Raw genomic sequence first — 27499 nt, 5'->3', positions numbered from 1 at the left:
CTATGCCTTTTATCAACCAAAAAAAGAAATCAACTTAATTTCTGTCACAGTGTACTTACCATACAGCTACAATTCTCCACATAAATTAAAGCAAATTAAAATGTATTTTACATTAGATGAAAATGTGTAGAAAAAGATAAAGCTACAGAAACTGAAGCAGGCTAATTATAAACAAAGCTAATAGCTTAATTATAAAGCTTATCATAAAAAAAAACAAAGACTAAGACTAAGAATAAAAATCTTAACAATGGAAAGCCTCCTGTTCTCTTATTCAGACCGTCACATGTAAACCCTTACACATTTCATAATATCTGCACACCTAAAATACAAATATTTAAGGCTGTTTGCCCTTGGCTTGTTCCTTGGCCATTTTTAAGTGCCCTAACACAGTCTCAAAATTCTGTTCTATACCTTTAAGGGAAGAAGAAACTGTATCAACCTACTGAAGACTTTTTTTTTCTTTTTACTCTACTGTCCTTCTGCTTGGGTTAAATATTCAAGATTAGCATAAAGGACATAGAATTGTCCCAGATATTAGTGCTATTACTCTTTCCTGCTGCTTATGTTGATGACACTATATGGCCAACAATCCAACAAACCTGTAATATACATTACATCACTGATTACTGCTTAGAGAGGCCATAAGCTACAAGGCATGAAGCACTGCTCGCAACAATAGCACCCCATAAAAGAAACCTTCAGAACTAGCACAAAGTTGAATAAATGGAAAAAAAATATTCAAATTCTAGAAAGGACCTAGGTCTATTCCAGCAACTCTGTTTAAGGAAGTCACCTGTCTGCAATTTCTTTCTTGACCCTCCATATGATGCGAAGCAGTGACAGAGAAGTTCCTTCAATATTGACACATTTTTTTATGTTGAATTACTTCACAAAATTTTAAATTTTGTCCAAAACCAGAAGTTTGAACCTACAGTGGAAATTAGAAATTTATTTTAAGTAATACCAATACTTAAGAAATTATAAGTTTTGACAAATACTAAGGAGGTCTATTAAATTCTTAACTAGTAGTATACTTCCATTTCTAGCTTTACCAACTGAAGGTAAAGAAATGGGGAGTGTGCACCTGGAGGACAGATATCCTGATATCTGCCTGGAACAATCTCTGCTCCCCTTCGAGTTCCTTTGTTTTGGCTTGTTTTGTTTTGAGCTGCAAGAACTCTGCAAATGGGTGTTGCCAGCTTCTGGCAGCCATATGTGTTGCCTACCATCTGTTTTCATTCCACTGCACTATGGAGACAAACATACTTTATTTTTAGTGTTCTACATTTCCTGATGTTGCACATAATAAGGGATAGTATCGCACACGTAGGTCACTAGACGTGAAAAATCTTCCATGGATAACAGATGAGTAAAGGCAACAGATTATCATACAGGACCAGACAAGAAAATTTTCATTACTTACTTCTCAATGCAAGCAAGTATATAATTTACACTGAAGTTTGCTTGATTCCTGCATACCTGTGCTTTCTTTCCACACTGCCTAGAAGGCGCTTCCTTCATATGTTTTAAAGATATATCTTTTCAGCAACTTCCTCCAGGAAATTACTACCAATAATGAAGTAAGTTGCCTCTAATAGTTGCTATTTTGCATGCAGCACTCAGCATCAAAACAGGATACAAAGAAATTAATAGTACCATCAGCTCTAAGACAGAAAACTGTGCTACAAATGCCTGTTTGAAAGGAGGAATTCTGTGCACAGGCTCCCATATAGTTCTGTTGGAAACCATGCACTCCAAAATCAGTTTGCAAAAATTAACTGGGTAGTATAGTATTTATGTAAATTTTGATTGAAAAGATTTCACTGTTATGCCTCAACTTTGGAAGGCACCCATGGTACGCTGGACATGGGAAGTTGTTCTTCAAAATGTACCAATACTGAGCTGAATTCTTGAAAACATCGCTGATTTTACCTGTATTAAGTCATGCATTTCTTAATTTAACCCCATTTAACCTCCACCTCCTCAAACTTCTAAGAAGTTGAGTAAGCATTGACTTTTAGCTACATGTGCCCTGATCAACATCTACTACTCATCCAGTATCATATCATTGCCAGCATAACTTAACACCTATACTTTTAGAGTAGACTGCAGTACAGATTTTTCCACCATGTAATATTGCAAATTCAGAATAGTGTAAGTTAATATTAAGCAACTATGGATGAGGAATTACCTCCAGTTTAAAAAAACAATACAAAAACGTATTAAGATTTGCACTAAAATGGAGATCAGCAGAGAAGATTAGTGCCTTTATAACAGCTTATGCAGGAAGAGATTCAAAGTGTTCACTGTTTATAGGGTACTCCAAAAGACACCTGAAGGAGTTACATTTAAATTTTTCATATTAGCTCTATTCAAGTCTGAGTGTTTTACTTATTAATCCTTTCATAAAATAAGCACTTCTATTCATTGCATGTGATCTTACAAATACAGAAGTACTTTTGCATTAATTAGATTGGTAAGGCATTTTTCAATCTTTCAATCTTTTCAATTCATTTAAGCATTTTAATAACGGACTTCAATTACTCTCCTCTTTTATTAAGTTATCTGCAGCTCTTAACTCTTCCCCCAGAGATTCTGACCAAAATTGTGAGAAAATTACTTTATCTTACTACTTTTAAATTTATTCTGCCTTCTGCTTTCAAATTATCAGATGCAGTTAAGGAATTCTGCAAGTGCTCAAGGTCCTTATAAGCAATATAATGCAAAAACAATTTCTGTCTTAAAGCAGTAACTTTTTCAGCTATCAAAATAAGTTGAAACATTTTTGTGGATTGGTTTCACTGAGTCTTCTTTTTCCTTTTTTTCTTTCAAGATAGTATATATTTTAGTCTAAAATACTTTTCTGTTGGTTCCCATCAAAATCTCAGAAAAAGCATTTAGCTGAAACCAAATGCAGGAGGAGTTTTGAATGAAGACTGGCAAATTCACCTTGCATTAGCCAGGTACTGATGAACAACTTTCCACACAGTACCCTGTCACTGTGTTGTTCTGTCTAAGGGAGTGAGACCCTTCCTTTCTAATCCTCCTTGTAAACTGCCAATTTACATTCAGAAGTATATAATCCATCATACATCATTCTGTCACTCCTAAACTGCCATAATCTACCACTTTTTAAGATGCCTGTGTGATCATTTTGATGCCTGCATTCACTGTGCCTTTGCAGTTTCCTAATAAAATCGGAATAGTTTTGTATTTCCTTAGATTTGTTGAAAGGTCAGTAAGCATTTATTTCAACAAAAATTATTTTTGACAATAATTTCAAATATACAGAGGTTGGAAAGGTCAGAAAATATAAGAAAAACTTTAAAAACACTCATCTTGAGAACATCAACCCTAATTCTCACTTATTTTGAAATAAAACTACAGTTTGAACTTTGCATTTTAGTCCTATAATAGAAAATTTCTTGTATCCAGCCACAGCCTTCCTCAGATTCTCTGATAATGACTATCTAATTTGAACATTCACTCCACTTTATTCACAGCACTGCAACATCTGACATCTCCTGGATGGCATTTTTTCATTTTTTTATTATATGACTGAAAATAAATTTAAACACTGCATTAATGAACAGAAAATTTGTATATATTTTTACATCAAATTTGGGCATAGTATTCAAAGCAACTCAAGACAACAGCTTAAGAAGATTTCAACCTACATGCCTACTTTTAAAAAGATTTATTAAGCAAATCTGAATTTGTATCATTAAAAAGTATTTATAATTAATAACCTATTTTTTCATAGAAAAAAATTGTGATTTCTTACTTAGTTTTAAGTCTCAATTTCATACCACAGGCTATGACAATTTTAGGTACATGTGACCACTTCTTTCAAAATTAGCTTCTAGCAACCTTCAGGCTTCAAAATATTTCTAAGTATTAAACACAGTTTTAATACTTAGATTGCAACAAGGAAATTTTGAAGTAATCTTGAAACTAACTTAATTTCAGCACTTCTGATATTACACAAAATCATATTTTTCTTTAAAATGTCTAAATTTTCTACTATTCTTTAAAATATTTTAAGATCATCAAAAGCATCTGTTGTAATTGGGAAACAGAATTCAAACTGTTTTTCCAAGTAGATTATTTAAAAAAACCCCAAAACCAGCAAGCCAATCCCAAAACTCCAAATTAAAATCAAGTACAACTGCTTTGTGCTCCTATGGTTGAGTTTTGCTTTCTTAAAAATTATTTCGTTTTCATTGTAAAGTTTAAGAAAAGATACTTTATGGTTCAATGCCTTAATTTTGGTGTTTGTTTTTACAGATAAAGAGGTTTTCATTGTGATGTTTACCTATTCAATACATGTGCAGTTTCAAGTTGGTTTAATGAAAGCAGTGAAACAGGAAACAAGCTGCCAGCAGGATGAAGAAGAATTGCCAACCAAATCTTTGTGTTGTATCCATAGTATAATGTCTTCAAGGAATCCAAAGCACATCTCTGCAGTTCAGATTCTCAGAGGTCACTGAGCTTTATAATTATCTCCAAGCAATTTTCTCCACATCCTGTTAAGCTCTCTCTAAACAGCTGTGTGTGTTGCCATGCAGCTTCACCATCCCCTCCATTTAGAATTGCTTCCAACATAACTTCCGTTGCACCAGAAAAATCTGAATAGGAGTAAAGATTTTTATCTATCGGAGGAAAAGATAAATAATTCAGTAAGCCACTGCTCCAGACAGTATATAATGACAGAATGCATGTTAAAAAGTATACTTTGTAATGGATGTTTAAGGATCTCAGTTGCACCTACTCAAATTCATCTGTCCATCAGTGGCAGGGAAAAAAACAAACCACCAGCTACAAATTTTTAGTTATTATTTGTTTAACACTCATGTTCAGAGGACCTAGTTAGGATTGATGCCACTAGACATAGAAGCATCTATCATTTGTAGTAAAACACTACTGTCTTGTATGCACTCTCTTGCTCTTGCCAGCCCTGCTCTGTTGCAGGTAGGGTTGTATATATTAATAAAACTGGTTTTGTACCAGTGTTAATTAAATGCACAGTATTTTCTTGACCTTGCTAAGAAACACTGAGTTGGGAAAGTGAAAAAGTATTCGCATTTCAGTTTTAGTATTTGCACAGTACTTTCTCCATATAAACTATTTATTTCCAGTTACACCTCTGCTGCGTGACATAATTCATTATTTAAATTTTACACTTACCTCCCATCAGAGCAATTTCTGCTTTTGGAGAGCAAAGTCTCCACTGTATTCTTCCACTCTGAAAAGTCTGACTGCTTGTCCTAACTGAAATGTTATCTATTTTTAGACCGACTGACTTGCACTCAAACTTCCAGCTGATGGAAGCAGAGGATGACCCTTCTTTTCGGGCTAAATAAACCTAAATGGAAAGAAGACATGTCAAAAACTGAGATGACCAAATCAAGATTTGGTCAAAAACTGAGATGACCACAAACACTGAATTAACAAGGACACAGAAATCTTAAGATAACACACTTCATTCTCTGTCAAGCCTCTGAACCTTTAAAACTGTACTAAATACAATTTTATATATTAAAATTCCTTCATCCTTAAGTTTGTTCCACAGTTAGGTAATGGTACATCTTCATAGCCCTTCACTAGGGAACACTAAATTATTTCAACATACATAGTGAAGTCCAAGCCACAAAAACATTTAACTTATTATTTTTTAAAGACGCAGACTTCTGGGGTTTTCTATAATGCACAGGCCCCCACACTTAAGTTGCTCAGTGTTGCTGAAGAAGAAAACTGTGTCGTCAGTAGATTCTTCAGGTGTGGCTTCTGGCTGCTCACTACTTCTCCTAGGACTTGACATGTCTTGGTTAAAGCATATCACCCATGACAGCCATATATAAATCCTTTATTATTATTTCAACTGTTAGAACGTTGCATAATCTAATTTAATCCCAATGCTGTTCTAAACTTCACTGGCTGAACAGTCTCTCTCCCATATTAACGTTCATTAAAGTTCTGTGAACCCTCATAAGAATTTTGTAACAAGCATCTGACAGTTCTTTTAAGTATAACATCTATTTTTAACAAACCAAGGAAACGGACATTACTGATTAAAGAGTGAAAACTGCTGTGATTCTTTTGGAAATCTAGGTTAAGGAAACTCAGAAAAATTCTGTCATGTCCAGGCTTCTGATTAATGTCATACTGAATGGACTTAGCTCTTTATTTTTTAATCTTGAAAGAACAACCCAGAATAAAATGATAATAAAACACAGCAGTATGTTTTACTAAAGATCCCACTCTAATGTGAAAATCTCATTGGCAGACTATAAGACAGAATTTAAGTGTTCCTATTTTCATGTTTAAGAAAGCTCAAAAACCTCAAAGGTGTGATGTGTCACACTGAAGATCACGTATGAAAATCTAATGATTTACCCTGTTTTCCTGTGAATATAATATTAATGTTCATGAAGGTGTTGATCTCCACAGGTTTTTTTAGAGTATCTCAGGTAGTTCTAGCAAGAGCCTTCCCTTGATCAGATCTTATTGAACTGCTGTATTTGAGCAAGGAAGCCAAAACATTCCATTAAATACTACTTGGTTGAGGTGCACTAAAAATAGGTTTTTATCCCTAAAAGCCTTAAACATTAGCCTGTTTTGTCTTCCATTATAATATTCCAGCACTTAGTCAGAAAAAAAAAAAAAGAAAAAGTTTTCTTTTGTGTCTGTTTGATTGTCCTCTAACTTTCAAACTTGGTTGTTTTGTTTCCGGAATTATTTGAAAGAAGTCTGAATTCAGAGAAAAAAACCCGAACCAACAAACCAACTAATTCAAATTCTCTTTCTTCGGAGCAATTCTTCTGGAAAACAAGCCTTTTAGAAATACATGGGTTTCAGATCTACAGGTTCTTACACTCTTATTATCACCTACTGTGGTCTGCTTGCTTGAGCCCTGGATGCCAAGTTATCTCTGGGTAATCTGAATCTGTGATTTGCACCTGTTTGCATAGTGTAGCATAAAGTCAAGAGACACTGCATAGCAAGAAAATACACAAATACGATGGAGATGGCTACTATCAGATTGACCAAGATGATCGTTTATTTGAATCATTCCTATCAACACCACTGCAAAGTCAGAATATGTAGCTGATGGTAATTTTCTGTTACTCCTGGGCTAATACCTACAGATACATTTTCTGTGGCTTTTAGATTTAAATTCCTTTCCATTCATCACATAGTAAATGAAAAACTAAGTATTTCTGTAACGGCTCTTTTGGGTCTTAAGTTGTTGGACAGCTGCTGAACCAAATTCCAAAGCTGTATCTTGCAGAGCTATTAGAGGAGTTACAAAAATAACAGGCAAACACCAAACAACCTTTCCCCCTGCTGCTGTCTCCCATAATACAAACAACCCCTAACGAAAAGTCATTTTAAGTTCTTAGATTCTTACACAGGCTTTCTGCAGGATGTAATTCTTGCAGAACTAACACACCTTCCCCACAAGCTGTAGCTCCTAATTTCTCAAGTCCTTTGTCTCATCCTTTAGAGGTGCTGCTGAATACAAGACTAAAGTCTTCTCACCAGGCTTTTTAAATTGGTCGCACCCTGTTTCATCTGATTAGTAGAGGTGATCAGAACTATAGTTTAGTTTCATTGCAAGGACAGTATGTTTCTTGCAAAAGTGAGGATAAGTGATCACTGCAAATTTGAAAATATAATGTGCTATCGGATTTTTAGCAGATCCTAGGAAAGCAAAGAACAGCTGTCACTCACTCTTGAGTTTTTGTTACTTCTCTTCTACTGTTAGCCTACCCTGTTGTGACACCCTTTATATTTTTCTCCATTTCTTCCCTTTTTCTTTCTCCTTTTTGTAGCATAACCTCTCCAAGCTATTCCCTTGTTGGATTTTGCAAGTCAGTTTAGACCCAGCACAGAAAACCTCAGAAGGCAGTTAGTTACATACCTAACTCCATTTTCATCAATGCAAAGTATAACCACTGCCTAAGCTAGAAAAATGTTTGGTCAGAGACCCTTCAGACTAGTAAAATGGCAGGGGAAGAAAGCAGTGACATGCTATAGCCCCTGCCAGGAATGTTCAGTTCCACAGTTGGTTGCTGCTGTGGGAAAAGCTGTTTGCTAGTAAAACACCCCTTCCCATCTCACAGGCTTCAGTTCTCAGATTTAGAGCATACGACTCTTCTGCTGCTCAGTGTCTTGACAGATGGGAAGGATTCTGGGCAGGGTATACAATAATCTGGATAACTGACAGGTTTTTGCCTTCTTGCAGATGGAACTATAATATTTAGGATGACAATTTCTTCCTTTGTGTATCAAGGAGATACTCTGTAGAGTTATTCTCCAAAACAACAACAAAAAAAAATCCTTTTTTTCTTCTTTTTTTTCTTCTTTTTTTTTCTTTTTTCTTTTGAGAGAAGTACTGCTTTTCAATAAAATAGCATTTTCCCAAAAGCATAAGAAGGAAGTCATTTTTTAAAATTTGGTGCTCTGGCAAGGACTTAGCCTATCTGTAGAGAATTTGGTCACCCTTTCTGAAAGACAAGCTAAATTTATTTCCAATTTCTTAAATCATCTGGCAGTCTTACCTGAAGCTTAACTGTAACATTTACTAACATCAGCTAAATTCTATGGGCATCAAGAGAGGTTTTGATACCAAACATTGGCAAGGATTTTCTATTTTATTATACTTTGACGGTAGATTATATACTTTTAATAATTGCTATTCTTACCATTTTCCAATCTGTTTCAACTTTTCTCCAAACAGATTCTGCCTTCCAAACACCTGCTTCCCAGCCACTTATTTTTTCATTGTTATTGGAAATCCGTGTATAACTATCATCTACTATATTGTAGGTGAGGTGGAAGAGTTTAGATGTCTTCTCCTTTTCAGAGGGAATAAAAAGTACTTCTTTTCTTTTCTGAAAAAGGCAAAAAATACAAGCACCTTCAGTCCCCTATGCCTAAATTCCCCAAAGACTATGCTACTTTTAAACAGTATGTCATAGTTTCCCAATTCAGTTTTACTGCAAGTGAAAAAAAAGTCATTTTTAAGAGAGGTCATGGACAAAAGCACTTCTGCAGAACAGAAGTTTTAAACCAGTTTCCTACAATAGACCTGCACCTTTTTACAATGGGGAGCACTAATTCTATTTTTAAAGTTTTCATGTAATCACTTTTAGAAGTAATTTTTTAACATAAAATTAGCACATTTAAGTAATAAATTAGGGGTTAAGAATAAAAAAGTTTATATGTTGAGCATATTTCTTGTACAATCAATAAGTAAATGGTTATTTGAATAGCAAATGTAATTCTGTGACTACCATATACAGGTGCTTCGGTATGGCAGTTGACAAACCAACTTCAAAAAACTTCAAGTACAAACTTTGTAACTTTACCCTTTTATTTTTCCTAAAAAATTACTTTGTTCTTGTGAGTTTCAGCAAAGCAGAAATTAAGTCTTCTAAACTATGGAGAACTGTAATAAACTCTTAGGTTCTTAAACAATTCTATGAAATTCAATAATTTCACTTAACTGGTTCTATTTAGGACTGTCAGTCATTCACATGTCAGTATTGTTTCAAGATTAAGGTCACACCTTTGCATCCTGACTCAAGCTAAATATGACTACAGTTCTGGAAAACTGTATCTTAGTATAAAATAAATAAAAATCAAATCTTGCTTTTGGAAATAGTAAAAAAATATTGATATGAAAATCAACCAAGCTTATTATTTAAGAGATTGTTTAAAGTACAGAATTCTAGTTGCTCCCACATTGTTTTATTGACAAAAACAGTTGGTCAAAACTTACTTTAGGTTAAAAGTTGGAAGTAACTAATAATAGAAACACTTTTTTAAAAAGTTTTCCCAATTGTTTTCAACTGTCTTAAATTTTCTAGTTCTGTCACACCAACTATTAAAAGGAAAAAACATTTTTTATTAATTTGTAAGAACAAAACACACTTTGGAGCAAGGATTCCCAAACATTACTGGAATCAACAGACAACCATCAGTCGTCCAAATTTACTTGTGGACCTCTACTGAATTCACATCAAACGTGCACCTAATGTTTTTGCATAATTCACTTGTTTTAACTAAATCTGCTAGCTACCTAACATGAGATGCTCTTCCTCTGCAGAGCATAATCACAAAACCTCCAGTTAGCTACCTCTAAGATGGTCATCAGTGCAAAAGTTAAATACCTCTGGACCAATTTCGCCTCTGGCCATTCGCCAAGCCATTGAGCCTGATGTCCTTCCACCATATTCTCCAGGTTTAGGTGTTTTAGGAGAAATAAATTCAACAAGCTCCACAATAGTCCTTTCCAAGAGCTCTCTTTTTCTACTTTCTGACAAAGACTTTTGTCTCTGGAAAAAGACATACAAGAAAAAGTAAAAAATTCAGAAAAAACAGTATTTGTAATTCTGCTCGAGTGACATCAACAGGGAAAAACAGAATTGAAAAAACAGGCTAAGATTTAAAATCTAGACTGACTGTTAGAAATATTAATCTTATACCACATACACAAATATAAACCAGTCATAATTGCATGGTTATTCAACAGTAGTGCTTTCTCTATGAACTTGCTATGCACTAACTATGTGGATTTCTTTTAAAACAAGGTTTGTGCTATGTTTTTAATATATTTGCTTGGATGATGAGATGCTTCCACACCATATTTGATCTCTATTTATATAGAGATATATATTCTGTACCATAGCTGTTTTCAGTATTATTTAGGGGGAAAGGAAGGTAAGTATCATTTTTGGGTCAAACTATTTTTCTCTAAGGTGGAATGATTTGGTTGACAACAGTCTTGCTTTTGTGATTAAGCCCAAACAAAAGATTCATTTCATTATATCATATACAAATATGTATATCATATATATATATAATAAACAAACTATGACATTTCTATTTTTGCTGATGTCAGAAAACTAAGAAAAACTTACAAAAACTTACTTCCGGGTAAATCAGTAGAAAATAAAAAGAATTACATAACATGCTTTCTTTCCTTATATCAATTAAAAAACGGGTATTAATTTGATGCAAAACATCGTAAAATTTCATTGAGAGGCTGGTATTTTGCATGATTTTCACGTCAAATATGCAAAGCTGGCATGTAAAGCCTTTTTTTTTATTTTTTTTTTTTTACCTGGGATAAACTCAGACGGGGTTGGAAAACTGAGCATGTAAATTGTTACACATTGTCTTTTTTTCTGTTTTGGTGATCACCCAAGGCATGCACACTCAGCCCACTAGGACCCATAACTTGAGGCTGATAAACATTCCAATTATCTCAAAAGCAGTTCTGACCCCAGACAGTTTTGCTGTTAGAGATCACAAAAGAGACATTTCAAGATTGTTGTCTACAACAAAAAAAAACAATGTGGAACTGGGTAAAGGGAAGTAAATACAGAGAAATGATGAGAAACAGCTCCAACTGAACAAATTCCAGATGCCAAATACCAGTTCTAACACAGCAAGGGGGGAAAAAGCCCTCTGCTTGTGTTGATGGATGACAAGCAGCGATTCCAGCAGTGAAACACCAGGCCTTCCTCAATCTAACAGTTGCCTGAACACTTTGGATATGCATATGCAGTACTACAGATCTTGTTCCAGCTCAGAGAAAATTTGATATGGCTCACCCTAAGTTAACAATACCAACTACAATTTTCTTCAAGCCCCTTTGATGTAGGGGAAACCCAGTGTCAGGGGGCATCACCTCTGAAATCAGTGATGCCATGCTGAGAACTGGATGCCCTTGCTGTGCAGTTGTTCTAACAGTAGGCGAAAAAAAAACCTGTCAAAGAACAGTGCTTCAATACGAAACTCTTTATGTACAATAACAAGAAATCAGTGAGATCCTCAGCTATAAACAGTAAAAATATGTTAATTCTTGCCACCCGGCAGACTCCTGCACAGAAATGCTAGCAGCATGCAAGACATGCACAATGCTCAGACTCTGCAGAGAACAACACTGCCTGTGCTGGGAAAACCTGCAACTACATTTGCTACCAATGACATTGTCATGAATAGCATCCATGCGCTGAAATGGATTTCAAGAACTCCATTATCAAGTGCCACGGTTCAAACTTCCTGCTTCTGGTTTTGTCTTTTTTTTTCCCCTAAGATATTACCCTCTACATACGTGCTCAGGCCCCATCTTTGTTTGGCAGACAAAGGGAACGAGAAGGAAGAGGGATTGTGAATTGCACCTTTAAAATTAGTTCTGTATCAGGTGAGTTGTGCTGTTGATGCTTCCTGAAGGACTTAAACCTATGGTTTAAGCGGATCTACTGCTAGGTTTGACATAATTTGAGGGCAGAAATTGAATTTTAAACCTTTGACAAGGAATACTGGATCATCTCACATTAATCACCATGAAATGCTTGCAATTCAACCTAAATTACTAGTTTTCCTTGTAAGAGTTGACCTGGCTATAACTATAACCCTTCAACTATAACAATCACTACCAAAAAATTGGGGTCTGGAGAAAATAAAAAAATAATTTGCTTCCCTGTCCCACCATCCCATTTCCAACGAAAGCAGTGGAAATTTCAGGGTCCTCTCCCCACTATATATAGGGGTAACATACAAGGGACTGGAATAGGACAGTGCCCATACAAAGTACGTGAAGAAAATTTGTAGTCAGCGCTATCATAGTGCTATGGTACTACAGAATAACATCAGATAGTGGATAGCCCAGAGGCTACACACTCATTTAGGAATGCCTGACCCAGATAAAACACACACAGTATTTCTGAAAAGTAAAATAGTGTACTGAGGAGATTAAATTATCCTTGTCTGTTATCCATTTAACAGCAAGCCACTCAACGTGCTTTGAACCATTTTTGGTCTCTGCTTGGCGACTAAACAGACATGCAGAAAACTAATGGCCACAGTCATTGCTCTTTATGCAGGAAAGAGCAGCAATGACCCCTCAAATCCATTTTTGCTAGCACTGCAGTACGGGTGATAATGTATATTGCATGGTATGCTTCTCTTTAACTGTAACTTAGAAGAACTGAGCTTAAGAGACACAGTGTTGGAGCTTTGCATCAAACAACAAAAAGATTATAATCCCTCCTAGTGTGGAGCCAGTCTCTAGGAGCTGATGGGAAAAGGGAAAGTTAGTGGAGGCCTCTGGGTCAGTTATTGATCGAATAGGCTGCAGTGAAGGAAACCATATGAGCTGAAGTGGAGGCTCGTAGCAGGTTTTCATTACTCTGTTCAGTCACAAGACATCTCGATAGTCCCAGGGATAAGCTGCCTTACTCCTCTGTGACTGCACTCTGGTTAGCCTTGTCAGTGCTCCACTCTGCTATGTGACTAACTTTTCATTACTGACAAAATGATTTCAAGCCCTGGGCTCAAACATGAATTCAACTCAATTCTTCACACTCTCAGTGTGTGGCTGTAACTCTGAAGCCAGCAGGCTCCTAAAAAGGCATAATCTGCTCATTAAAGCATCAGCTGTATACTACCACTGGAACTACAGTTTCCATGCACAGGAATATTAGCCCTGTAAGGAAGCGAGGCCAAAACAGAACCCCCCAGGCAGTTCACGGTTTTATGATATTCTAGTAAACTGAATCAAGCAAAGTTCATCCTGTTCCAACTACGGAGTGGAAAAAAAGCTTAGCAGAGAGGTTCTGCAACTGTGATATGCAGGTATAAATGGCTCCATGTGTTTTGGGGATGTTAAGCATGAACAGTGCATATACATGTAACTGAGTCAAAGCTCTACTGATGGTAACAATGTTTTTTGAACGTCTTGGAAAACAAATAATTTCTCATGCTTCCTGGAGCTTGTAAAAAGTCACAGAAAGCAAATTAAGACTACATTTCTTACAACTGTAAATGCTACTGTTTTCGAGTCATAGCATTGCTGATGTGGAAAACACTCAGCCACTGTCAAGGAGTCCATACAGTTAGAAAGGAGTTGCAGTTTACACCCAGCATCTGTTGATATACAAGTCTACACCAAAGTCACTAAGAAAAATAACATATACACACATGTCTATGTAATAGATAATATGATAATCCTTTTGCATACCATTCTTTATCTTATTTCCCTTAAGTTCAGCACTGCATCTGATTCTTATGTATTCAGGTTAAAATGAATAGTTAATGGCATTTTTTATATCCACAGTTCATGGACATTCTTATCACGTTACCAAATGCATTCCTTTGTTCAAGGACTTCGCATTCTGCAGATGCTTGTGTTTCACTTTAATAAATCCATTTAAGAAAAGCTACATACCGTTCTATTTAGTGCATTAATTGTCTCACGGAGCGTTGCTTCGCTGAGTGCTGTCCTTCTAGAGAGTACTTCTTCGTGTTTACAGCTGTATCTCCAGGTGACATCAACAACCTCAAGCACAAGTTGAAGAAGAAAGTAAAGTAACCAAAATTCTGATGTATCTTGCTTCATATTCAAAGAGGCTAGCTAATCAAAGTATGATCTTCTATAATAATTCTGGAAATCCCACCAAAATAGAATACATAACATACTTGCCCCAAAGCAAGTTTATTTATTATTAACATCATTACTCCTACCTCATCTTTGGAGAATGCAATTACATAGGAGAGCTTCTTTCCCCATCCAGTTTCATAGAGAAGAGGTTTATCACAGACATTTTCACAGGGATCACAATGAAGCCATCTTTTCTGAGATGAAGAATATACCTCAGTCCACACATGATCTATGTAATAAAGGCCAAGAATACACAATGAGTTATAAGGATAGAGCATCTCTTCTAATCTTGCAGAATCTTTTAACTTTTTCCAATTTATCAAACAAAGGAACAGGTGCAAGAACACGTTTTCTGTGCATATACATTCAGAAACATTATCAGAGCTTTCTCTCTGTCTTCGGATCACAGTCCCTTAGATTCAACTAAAGACTGTATCATTCTGAAATCAGTTATCTAACCTCACTTGCAGAACTGTATTTCATCTCATCAGGCAAGACAGAAAATTGAATGTATACTGTCTTTGTTAGTTGAACTGCATAACTGTACACGCTGCCTTGATGACTAATATAATCTGAGAAACATAAAACACATAACCTCATTTTGCATAGGTTTATATTAACATTACAATATTCTAGAACACTGATACCTGTATAGTCCCAGACATATCTCGCTTCAAACCCTACAGCTCTGCAACACAGTGTAAAACAGTTTGCCCACTCGCCACAGCGTCCACGTCTGGTTTCCAGAAGTTTTTCAGGGTTGTTATACCTACAGGAGAAAAACAAAACAAAAATAACTGAGAATACATTTCACCTTTCAGAAATCTTTACATCACAACTGTTCTTCTGATGCTTTGAACAGATTTCAGTATTAATCAGTCCACAGACGATAACAGAAATGAATCACTGTTCTGCACAAAACAAGTCTGAGCAGGATGTTACTTCAGCTCATGTGACTCCATCATGTTTATAGCAGCACTAAAATGAATCTTATTTTTCAAGTTTTTAAGACTGATTTAGACGTCTTAAAATATGATTTTTGTACACTGGTCCTTTTGATAGTTAGCAAAAATAATCCAAAGATTGGATATTTGCTCTTTTGCTATAGACTCAGCAAAAGATGTGTATTACAATGTGATTTCCCACAGAAGTGAAAGTTTTCCCTGAAATAACAAAACCCTATCTACGTGTGGTTGGCAATACTAACATATTTTATTTAGAAGCTGTACTTCATCAAATTAACAGTGAAAAAAAGTTAAATTAGACAAGTATTCAGAACAAGGCCCTATAGCAGAAAGCAATATATTGTTTTTAATCTGATATTGTAGAGAAATTGCTGATCATCAACCATTCTATCATCATACTTAAAACAGCTTCACTAATCTTTCAACTAACAACTTATCACTTGTTCACAAAATGTGCAAATGAAAAGCTGTTTGTTGAAAGACAAGAAAAAAGACAAAGGAAACCTCTGTGTGCTCACCTTGGGAATCTGTTAGAGAACTGACACTGGTTGCAGTAGTGGTTTTCCACTCGACTGGCACTCCACCTTACATCATCCTCAGTGGGCAACAGGTAGTCACTTCTAGGCTCTGTCTGCCCACCACACCTGCTGCAAGGAAGACTATTTACCCAATGAAAAAAGTAAGTCTTAAACCACTCCAAAAGCTCCAACAATAGGAAGTCCTCTTCATTCACATGTGCACCTGTAAAATTTATACAACACAAAGTTAGTTCATATGGAAAAGTAATTTAGTTGAACTTGACAGTATCTATGCAAATCAGCATCTCTGGGCCTTTATGATATTTTAGAAGTACATATAAAATATATGTACTTCTAAAATATAAAAATTATATTAAACAAGCTTCATAATAATAATACTTAAGCACACATTAAAAAGAAAATCTAAATTGTCAAGACCGAATAAGGCCAAACTTAAAACCAAAAAACTGCACTCCTAAACACTACAGCTAGGACAAGAATAAGAAATCACTCAAAAAAAACAAGTCAGATACACATGGAAGCCTGGTGAAGTTTCTCATGCCTCTCATACTCTTGCAGGGTTTTGGGAGAGTGCTAATTCTTTTTTTGCTCCTAAATATTATTTTCTTATTCTTAGTGATTAAACTAGGAATAACAATTGCTTTGATTTCAAAATCCCAAAGAACCAGATGCTGGCAGCAATCCAGACAACCAGGTGTAATAGGAACAGACTTTCTACAAACCTAGCTTAATTATTGTAGAATATATGTATATACCATGCAAACAAGTTGAGTTTGTAAGTTGAGTTTGTTTTAAATTCAGCAAATAAACACCTTTCTCAGTTTATCCAAAGTAGGCAGAGGATGTCTTTAATTTTCTGCTCTAGCTGATTTCACCATACCAAACTCTTCTGGCCCATTTTCCTGGCCACAACACATCTTAGAATCTACTCAAACACTGTCACTGTTCTGACACCTGGAAACAGCCCCACTTTCCCTAAATAAAAAATGTGAAAATCCAGTCTTTCAGGAGAGATCCATTCCTTTAAATTTCTTGGAATCTTTATATGCACATTCTGCTCCGGTGCCCAGAGAGATACTCTTCTTTCTCAGATACATAAATATTCAAATAAGTCCCCTATCAATCCCATCATCACCGAAAACATAGGTATTAATACCTGGCTATTTTTATGTACTACAGCCTTCTTCTTGTCACAGTGAAGACAGGTTTGACTAATGAATATTAACAGACAAAAATTAACGTATAAAAATGCTGCTTAAAGAAAGTTGAAAGCAGTTGCATTTGTGCAAGAGTTCCTTTTTCAGGATGGTGAAGAAAGACTAGGTAAGATGTGCATTTTACTTATTTAAGCTCAGTTCACATCTTGCTCTGAAGCTGTAGTGGTCTTTGATACAAAAGACCCTGTAGGGGCCCTAACACTATTAAACACACATTGCAAGACTGTGAAGTGCATGGGAAGAGATCATCTGTTAATCAAAGCAAAACCACCTGATTTCTGATTACAGTAAAATTTCCATTTTTACTTATGTATGTGAAAACTCTTTGTGCTGGAACACTCAGACAAGGGCTTACTGCTTGCAAAATGGATATGCCTGTTCTGCTAAAAGCTGAACAATAAGATTTCAAGCACAGGCCATATTCTCTTTTTCTGGATAACATTCAAACTAGAACCCATCAATGACAATATGACTACTATGGTATGAACATTATTCTCTTGGTTCATAAAATAAATCCTTCATTGAAACATCACATGGGAACAATGACAAGTGTGATTTATTTGAACAGAAAATAGCTGTGACACACAGTTATTTCTGACTGTGCAGTCTATCTTTCTAATGGAATGTGGCAAAAAGTAAAAAACAAATCCATACTTCTGATCAAATGACCATCATCTTCTTAGCATACTCTTTATTAGTCAAAAATGCTTATTACATGTTGTAAGACAAGTCCTAAAAACAAGTGTTCTGTAGCATTAAGTAGTTATTCCCACAGGTGGCAGTCAGTGCAGCAGTACAGATAAACCAAAGAAGCTGAAAGGGCCAATTACCCATATATGTCATACACAGTCCATTCCCAAATGAATTTTCTATAAAGCTCTTCAAAAAGGCTTTCAAGCTGTCACAATCTAAAACAGTGAAATTCCATCTCTTCCCCACTATTTGTATCTAAATTAAGGTCTGGAAGCCATTTCGAATAGCTCAGCTTGATGGCTTGGGAAGCACCTGGAAACATTACCCTCCTCCTTCCTTCCCCTTTTTAAACAATGTGCACAGCAGTATTAGAACACAGTCTAAGAGGTATGCTCATCCTTTTTTTTTTTGCTTCTTATAGGAATTTAATAGTTGTCATTTATTACTGCTAAGTCTCTTTTCACCATTGCATGCTGAATGAGTATGCTTTGTACTTGTTTATGTGGTTTCTTACTTCCCAGTACAGTTGTATAAGAAAACAAAAACTACTAAGAAAATCCACTATGAAAAAGTTCCCTAATGCCAAAGGCACAACTGCATATTAGCACGTGGCTGTATGAGACATCACAAAGTAATTTATAAAAAACCATGAGATTATTTCTGGTTTGCAAACCAACAGCACTCCCATAAAGTTAGCAGAATTGCTTCAGTCTTCTATCAAAGATTCATAGTGAGAAGGATTTTTTATGTTTAAAGACTGTCTTGGAAATGTGGGGGTTTTTTTTAATATTTATCACACAGAATAATATTTCACTATATCACTGAAACAAATCTAAAACTGTCACCTGAAAATAGAAATATATAATTTTAACTGACAATAACTTCATACATTCAAAACAAATTTGCATTTATGAAGAAAACAAATTTTAGAGAGTGATACCACAAGTATTTAGGCCTACATTTCACATCTAGCTCCAAGAGGATGGCATGTGAACAACCCTATTCATTTAAGCATTAGTAAGAAAGGTGATTGTATCAGCTGGCATCTTGGAAAGGTCTCATGCAAAATCTCACCAATATCACTTTTAAAAAGAGAAGCAGTATTTAAAATTTTTCTTCTGAATTTAGAATGTAGTACATACAGGAAAATTGCAAGAATTGACAGTAGTCACAAATAGTGACTACTCAAACAAACAGCTCCCCTCCTCTTGTTGTACCTATTTCACCTATTTCACTCTAAATCCAAACCCCGTTTTTTCCCCAGCATCGTTTACTACTAATTCAGAAATTAAAAATCCAAAATTTCTATGTGAAGCAGTAAAAGATGGACGACAAAAGTAAAATAAAAAATAAGAGAAGGAGAGAGTAGGAAATTAGGAAGAAGGTAATTCCAACTTAGAAACAGCATTTGAAACCTGCAAACATATGACCAAATACACACAGCCAATACATAGTATGTTTGAAAGTGTACTTCTAGTTTCATACACATTATAACTTGGCGGCATTACCTTTGTCCAGTCTTGTAGCTTGTGACAGCTTTTTCTGAGCCTTGTTCTTTAATTCCTGGAGGGGAATTGCAGCTAGTGCTTTCTGCTGAATAGAAGGATTCTCATACATCAATACAAGATCCTCAAATTTTGTTTGAAGCGTTTTCAAGATATTTGCAGCCTGCAAGAGGATTTTCAATTATAAGACAATCTACGAACTTTCACCTTAAGGCAAAAAAACCAAGCTCTCTTATTTTTAGTTTAAGTCAGTCATAATTCTATATTCATACTTACATTATATGTATTGCAGGCAAAATGCTTATGTGTAAAGATATCAACAAAAATTGCAGGCAACACCACCCAAACTGTAAGTCTGACCTTGTCATCTCTGAACATTCTGAATGGTGTCCTCAGAGAAAAGTGTACTGACTCAGACAGAAGAGAAGATTGTTTCTAAGGACACCTCCGACAGCAAAGCTTTTGACTTATTCCAGTCCCCTACTCCATCCCCCCACCTTTCTTTTGGACACATTTTACCTGAAATCCATAAAAAAACCTGTAAACACTTTCATTTCCTGGACACTGCTACACCAGTTCGTAGAACTCTTGTTATTGATGACTGCTGCTTTTTTATTTCTTATTTATGAATGTTGCCTGTCTATTTCTACTTCCTTCTCTCACACATCAACTCTGATACAGATTTGAATAGACAGCCCTGCGACCATAAAGTGAACACACTGTTTCAGTAGAAATTGTGTATGAGAACTAGGCTTGATCAGTCAGTCATCCTAAGTGTCACCTAGTGACAACTACAAGTCGCACCCAATAAGGTACACCCATAGCTAGTAAAATAAACAGCTGAAGTTAATAATAACAGAGTTAGTAGCTGAGCAAGCTACTTACCCCCATTTAAAGGGGAGTAACATAGAAAATGAAATGAGATTTTTAAATTAAGGGCCTAGCATATTCTGGGGGGAAGCCCGTGGCACTGCTAAATTACCTTTTCTCTATTGCTATATCATGCTTCAGTCTTTAGCCTTGTTAACTACCATCTTAATTTAATCAAAAATCCCACACTTTCCTGAGATGCTGGCAGCAAACACAGGTGTGAGAACTCTTCAGAAGATAATTTCTTTCAAAGGAGCACTTAAATTACAAGTGATTATAGTGATGCTGGAGAGTACTGCAGGACCAGTCTTTAATTTTCATAACTGCTAAAACAGAACAGAGCTGGTTTTACTCCTCCTGGAGGTCATAAGCTATAGGTAACTGGTTTAACATCGTAAACTCAATTGTGTCCAGATTCACCTTAATGCAAGTTGAAAGAACAGAAATAAGGGATGTTAGAGACTTCCAAAGGCTTATAGACCTTCATGTTCTGTCAGCTTCCTGAAAGAATATTCAGAGATATTGCTAAGCACAGCAGGAAGTCTCCCAGAAAAACTACTCCGGTTTTCCCACTGGCAAACACCCTAAGTGTTACAGTAGTGCTTAACTGGTTTCATGGAAGCCACTGTGTAATGATGAAGTCATATGCAAAAATCTTAGAAGGGTGGTGAACGTCACAGCAGTTCTAAGTTTAGATACAACTTTCCTCCAGTAGTCACTATGCCATCTAGGAAAGGATCAGAATCCATATAACAGAATTAATGACTAGCCAGAGCTTTCCTTTCCCCGAGTCTCAAGAACATTTTACGACGAGAAGCGCAGAAGAGATATATGAGGTAAAATAATGATAGGTTAGGTCCCTAGAACTGTGCCATTTAGGAATATTCCCGTGTTGTCTCAAGTAAGCCAATTTTCCCTGCACTTACCAGGACTCCCATGAATGACAAATGTAACACATAGGCAAGAAAAAATGCTTGCACTACAGAAACCACTCTAAATCTCTCTGACATCTGTCAGCAGAGCACACAACAGTAATACAACTATAACTTGGTATCATACTCACTAAAAAACAAAACCCCCATTGCTGTGCAAGCAAAACAGTCAAGTCACAGCCAGAAGGTATTTTATGGACTTCCTTCCCATCAACCCAGACTATACAGATCAAATTCAATGGTTCAGAGAGCTATCAGTATAGTTCCCTGAAGGGATCAGCTGAAATATAGCATTCTAATAAAGCGCCAACATTGCATTTCCAGGGTCTCTAAATTGTAGTAAGTTTGGTCCCACCATCCGTGATGAATCTTAAGAAGCGTGGAAAATTAATAGTTGCAAAGAAATGGATCCACTATGATGGTTACTGTATGTAGGGGCAGAATAACTATAAATGGAAAGGATTAACATCAGAATACATTGTGTCAACTTGAAATTTGCAATATTTTTCTCATTGCAAGATCAACTTTTAAAGGTTCCAGTACTAAGCAACACAGCAGCAAGTCACTCTAGAGGTTTTATAATCACTTCCAAAAACCACTGCAGAACTGGCTGAAACAGTAAAAATCAAGCAGGCAAAAAACCAACCCAGAAATCCCCAACCAAATTCAAATAAATCTAGTTAATATATTTCAGAGGCAATTACTACCAGGCTAGCATAATTAAACAGCTCAATATTCAAGTGTCTACAACAGTTCCCTTCCCAAAGGATATTCTGGGTGATGATGGGTCACTGAGAGCTCTCTATCCCCAAAAGCCATCGCTTCAAACCATTCTGTACCACTTCTTGTCCACTGATTTTGGGTAGGTATTGGGAATAAACAGTATGTCATAGTTCAGTATCCAACAATATCCTGATAACTTAAAAGTGGTAAACTGTGTTTAAGGATGTATGAGAAGCAAGCTTTTTTTGAAAGGATTCAACTTACACCAACTTTAAAACCAAAGTGACACTGATTCTAGGGAGAAAAACTTTGGAAAATTAAACCAAAGCATCCTTAAAACCTTCTATCTAAAGGCATAACCTAATTTTTCAAAGCTGTATGAGACGTTGTATCTTCTTTCATTGGGCCAGTTAACACCAGATGAAAGGATACTGCCTCTGTCTTGATCAGGAACTTCATCTCAACCTCTTGGACAAGGGAAACTCAGCATAGATAACTACAGATTTGTCCTCTCCTGGCTAAATTCCTGTCTTCAACGACAGGCACATGCGAAAGAAGAAAGGCCTCCTCACAGGCTACACATAGAAATCATAGTGCATGAACCAAGATACCAACAACTAAAAACAGTACAATCACTTTCCTGTTCTTTCTCTGGTTCTCAAACACCAAATATAAGCCTAGTCTTTGCTTCCCACCCCTCCCCTTGTTCTCCACGTTACTGTTCCCTCCCAATACAAATCAGCTTTTTTTCATGACACCCTGATTAAAAAAACATTCATGGAGATCTTCAACAAAATCCCTTGCCAATATTCTACTTATGGCACATTTCATGTTTAAGTTGCATGGAGATTGAAGAAAACACTCAAAAAACTTCAGAAACCATTGGAAAAAAAACCCTCTAGTCCAACCTCCTACTCAAAACAGGTCAGGCCAAGTTCCCCTAAGCTTTACTCAGATGGAGCTTATAAATGTGCTCATTTGGAGACTACACCGCTTCTCTGAGCAACCTGTCCCAACAGTCAACTTTTCTTCAATCTTTATATTCAAGACTAATGAACCTATAAAGTTTCCAGGTTATAATTACCATTTCAAGAGATTGCACAAGTGATGTTTCTGGTCGCTGACGGGCAGGGGCAAGAACAGGTCTTGAAGGCCGTTGTGCAGCTGTCTGAGTGCTGCTGACAGTTTCAGCGGATCCTGATTTGGGGATTTGGTTTGACTCATTCAGTCTGCTGCTTCTCTCTCCAGCAATTAAGTCTCTGATTTTACGTAGTTGCTCAATCGAAGCTTCCTTAGGGAAAACCAGGTGAGTTTCTCCCTGAAATTTAGACAAATGAATTCAGCAGTTAATGCAGATGGTTTTTAAGTTAGCATGCTAAGACTTGGCAGGATTCAGCTTTCAGATTAGGTCCCTTCACAGCAGAAGCTTGAGGTCCCTCACAGCTTCAAAAGCCAGTAGATTAAGAATTTATAGTCAATCTAGAGAAAAAAGGCCCATAATAACATGCTTTTGTTAGTAACTTATTCTGCAGAGCCACACATGGACTATGTAGTTATGGTTTCGGAGAGAAAGCAGCAACAACAGAAATGAACAACAAATGCCCAGTTCTCACAGGACAGCAGTGAAATGCTTGGCAACACAGTAGGACAGCCAATACTGGGAGAAGAAGACCTTAGAATGGCATCTGCTGGGAATTCTCTTCCATACTAATATTTGTTAGGTTTAACTTTTCAGATAGGAAATATTATTGAGACCTGCACCCAGGTTGATTTCTGGGCTCCTATTTTTGATTGTAACACGATTATTGGCAGCACAACAAAAAACCAGTAAGTGTTACAGAAGCAAGTATCAGCATACTTAGCATAAAGAAATAGGTTGCTAAAAGCATGAATATCCTGAAGCATTTATACTTTAACAGTTTCAGTTTCTACCACTGAAACACTTTATTTATTGAGGTGAGTAATTTGTTTATCCACAGCTACCTTAGGTCACCTATCATTGCAGATGTAGTGTTTCACATTAACACTTAAAATCACTGCAAAACTAAATGGAATGTATCAATCTCCCAGAAGAGTGAGGAAATACATTCCTCATTTTTTAACTGAAAAAGTTTGCTTACTAAGCAGAGACAAAAGAAGGAACAATTTTAGTTAACCAGCTGAAGAGAAATTGGTGAGCTCCAGCCTTGACTAACACAATAACCATAAGACTGAGCCAACACATTCAGAGATCTGCTTGAGTGCTTCACTAGCTACACCAACCACCTTCTGGCTAAAATACATCATTAGAAGTCTCCTGAGCACCAGCATGAGAATAAATCCACAGACTGTTTCTCCCTCTGCAGTCATCACTCCTTTCAGCACACCTTTTTTTTTAATTAGAACAATTACACTAATTAACCCAAAGAGAAGGCAGAGGTCTCATGACAGCTTAGCCTAAGTAACATAATATATGTACCCATAGAGAAGTGTGGCATCAAATAGACAAAGCAAAGCAAGAGCTTTGCACCATTAAACAAGAGCTGAGTTTCCACCCCAGGTCTCCAATAGTTACAAAGGCTGCTTCTAGTTTAACAATCTTGGCAGTTTAAGTTCCACCAAGACAGGGACCACATCAGGACACAAAGCAATGTTCGAAATACATCTTCGTGACTGCAACAGAATCAAGATTCACTCCAAACTACTTCAGGATATAGTTTTCTAACTTTTTAAAATGAACTTTTAAAGACTCAGTCCTCCTCCTACTACTTGAAGAGTCTACTGCCCTTTACTGCTGTCATGACAACACCAGTACTTGTGCAGCTGCACTACAAACTACTACTCTGGTTTTGTTTTAGGGGATTGATTTTTAATCAAATCAGCTTCCCTTATCTAACCCACTATGGGGCCACAGAAGTCCTACTGACAGCAGGAACAAGGAGCAGAAATGCAGTGCTTTCTTTTTCTCTCTTCCAAATGACAGTTCCTACACACATTTACAATGTCTGATGGAGCAGTCTGATGTCCACCTAAAAGCGGGTTGCTACTAAGAGAGGGGGGTTTTAACCCTGCTTCCCACCATTTCCTTTGTGGAATGTATCCAGCCATTCAGCAAACCAGCAGTGCACCTGAGCAGCAGAAAACCAACCTTGTCACGGATTAGTTTAGCCCTAGCTCCACCAGATTTCTGAAGCAGCCTCATCTAAATTTGCTGTTGGTATCTGTGGATATTTGCAAACAAGGACTGAAAAAAGTAGCAATTGGCTTAAAATCTACTGCCTTGCAATTCGGGAAGCAGAAAAAAATCATCCATCAATTTTAGTGTGTAAACTGATGAAGACACCAGAAATTACTAAATTACACTCACCTCCTGAAACCCCATTTCAAATAAACATTCAACCGCTCCTCTGACAGGCAGCAGCCTTGTGGAAAATGCTGGATTTCCAATCCGAATTAATCTATATTTTTCTTCATATGGATTCCTGAAGAAATAAAAGTCATAATTATGTCTGCAAATTAAATAAACACTTAAAAGTTAGGTAACTGCACTAATTAGCATTAGTCACTCATAAGAGATTTTTAAAAAGTTTTGTTTCCTTCACACCATGTAGGCAGAACGTGAAACCTACCTAAAACTTTTACTTAATTCTTGTCCTTTTGCACTTAACTCAGAGAGTTACAAACTGGTGCTAAATTTTAGTTCCCAACTTCAATTCATAAACACATGTTTTGTAGTGCTACCCAGCAGGGCTTAGTCTGCAGTGGCACTCAGAGACAACTTCACACCCCCCTCTACCTGGTAGCATTCTAATTGAACTTCTCAATTTGATGCTGGATGGCTTTAGTCCCACCATGGAACCTGTGCTAAAGTGCCTGATACATGCGCGAAACAACTGCGGTTTCTGCTTCTCGAAGGGCTGCCTCTCACTTCCTATTTCCTCTTTCAACTTTTAAAAACCTCCTTCTCTCGCTTTTTCCTTTAAAAAGAGCCAGCCCAGGATGCACCATTCTCTGTCACACAGCAGCTTTTACAAGTATATATAGACAGGGAGGGGCAGCTCGTACACCTCGACATGGTGGAAGAAGACATCAAGGTCAATCACACATATTAGTGTTTCTGTGCACCCTACAGGGCCACTTGCAGAAATTCAACTATAATTAACTCTTGGTACCAACCTTGCCAAGTCAGAAGGGAAAGGCAAGAGAAAAATCCAAGAAAAAAAAAAGATCAAGTCAAAACGAAGTTAAAATCAACATTACTTGTTATTACCTGCTTTTAGGTGAATAAATGCTTGCAAAATCAGGGACAACGCATGATTTTGCGTTTAACACAAAAAAACGCCCCCCCCGAAGCTTTCAAAACAAACCAACCAGCAACAAACAAATAAATAAAAATCCAGGACACTACATCTCCAGCTAAGTAACCTTATTTTTAAAACAACGAGAAAAAGACGCGAGAAGCTTCTGAACTTCGACGTTACACAACAGAAGCAAAGCCGCCGCTCGGCGCCGGGGAGCGGCCGCGGGAACCCTGCGGCACTGCCCGCGGAACGAAGGCGGCGACCCGACTCACCGGAGGATGTTGTCGGCGTACGTGAGGAGCAGGCGCGACGCCTCCAGGAAGATCTCGCGGCCGTTCTGGCACAGTTCGCTCACGGCGGCGGAGCCCGGCGCGGACGACAGACCCAGCGCGGCCGCCATCGCTCCCCCCGCCCAGCGGCACCGCCCGCCCCCGCCACTGCGCCAAACGCATGCGCAATGGGAGCGACGAGGTCACCGCCCTCCGCCGGGCAGCGCCGCCCGCCCCAGCACGCATGCGCGGGGGGAGCGGTGCGGTCACTGCGCGCAGACGCCGCACCCACGGCTCGTGCGTGAGGTGAGGGGGCCTTAAAGGGCCAGAGGGGGGTTAATACATTCCCGGCCCCCCCCAGGGCAGCGGGACCTCCCGGTCACACCACGTTGTCCCGAAATAGGTTCTTTCTCCCGGTGTGCAAGAGGCCAATCCACACGCGGAGTGGATGTATTTGATTTATTTACAGTTCTGCTCAGAAAGGGGTGCTGCGTGGCAAATCCACAAAGCCGGCACGACGACTACCAAAACTTTTCGCTATTTATACATGTTAGCGAACAAAGGCATTAATGTTCATTGGCGGTAATTTACCTAGTTCTCTTATTAATTAGGCTTCCATTGGTGAATTGAGTTTCTTCCTTATCTAGGGGGTTCTGCCAAATGTCCTTGTGGCCAGTAAATTCTGCATTCTTTGTGTCCACTACCAGTGGTACATCCTTCTTCCCGTGCTTTGTTAACCTTTCCCTAGGTCTGAGATCATTGAAACACGTCGAGCCCTAAACCTTAACAAAGCAATTTTTTCAACAAGCAATTTTTCTTTCTAACACCTGGATCATCACTTAGAGCTTGATTAAATCTCCTTTCTTGTTGATTAGGCTTGAAAGTAGACAAAGATCAAACATCAAAAAACATCCTGTCCTAAGAAAATTTTTACGTATTCCACATTTTGCAACATCGGGAGCCCCTTGGCAGGCAGTAACGTCCTCAAGGATATAAATCCCCTTCTGTACTGCCCTGGCTTGGCAATGCTCTCTGATGGTGCCAAACCTTC

The 27499-nt window shown here is 37.3% G+C and overlaps 1 protein-coding gene across 1 annotated transcript; it reads right to left on the bottom strand.

The window, feature by feature from the left end:
* Positions 1-26615, bottom strand: NGLY1 (N-glycanase 1). Its single transcript, XM_051808374.1, has 12 exons — positions 26452-26615; positions 25246-25360; positions 22984-23217; positions 19378-19537; positions 15939-16161; positions 15103-15224; positions 14539-14684; positions 14243-14353; positions 10179-10343; positions 8709-8897; positions 5188-5365; positions 1-4652 (listed from the first exon to the last, which is right to left on the bottom strand). Exons 1-12 carry the CDS (start codon positions 26577-26579, stop codon positions 4477-4479), a joined length of 1947 nt encoding a protein of 648 aa, XP_051664334.1. The 5' UTR covers positions 26580-26615; the 3' UTR covers positions 1-4476.
* Between the last annotated feature and the right edge of the window lie 884 nt (positions 26616-27499).

The sequence above is a fragment of the Manacus candei genome, unplaced genomic scaffold (assembly GCF_025592945.1).
Source record: "Manacus candei isolate 608988 ecotype Guabito, Panama unplaced genomic scaffold, ASM2559294v1 h1tg000072l, whole genome shotgun sequence".
NCBI lineage: Eukaryota > Metazoa > Chordata > Aves > Passeriformes > Pipridae > Manacus > Manacus candei.
This window is presented reverse-complemented; position numbering and strand designations above follow the sequence as displayed.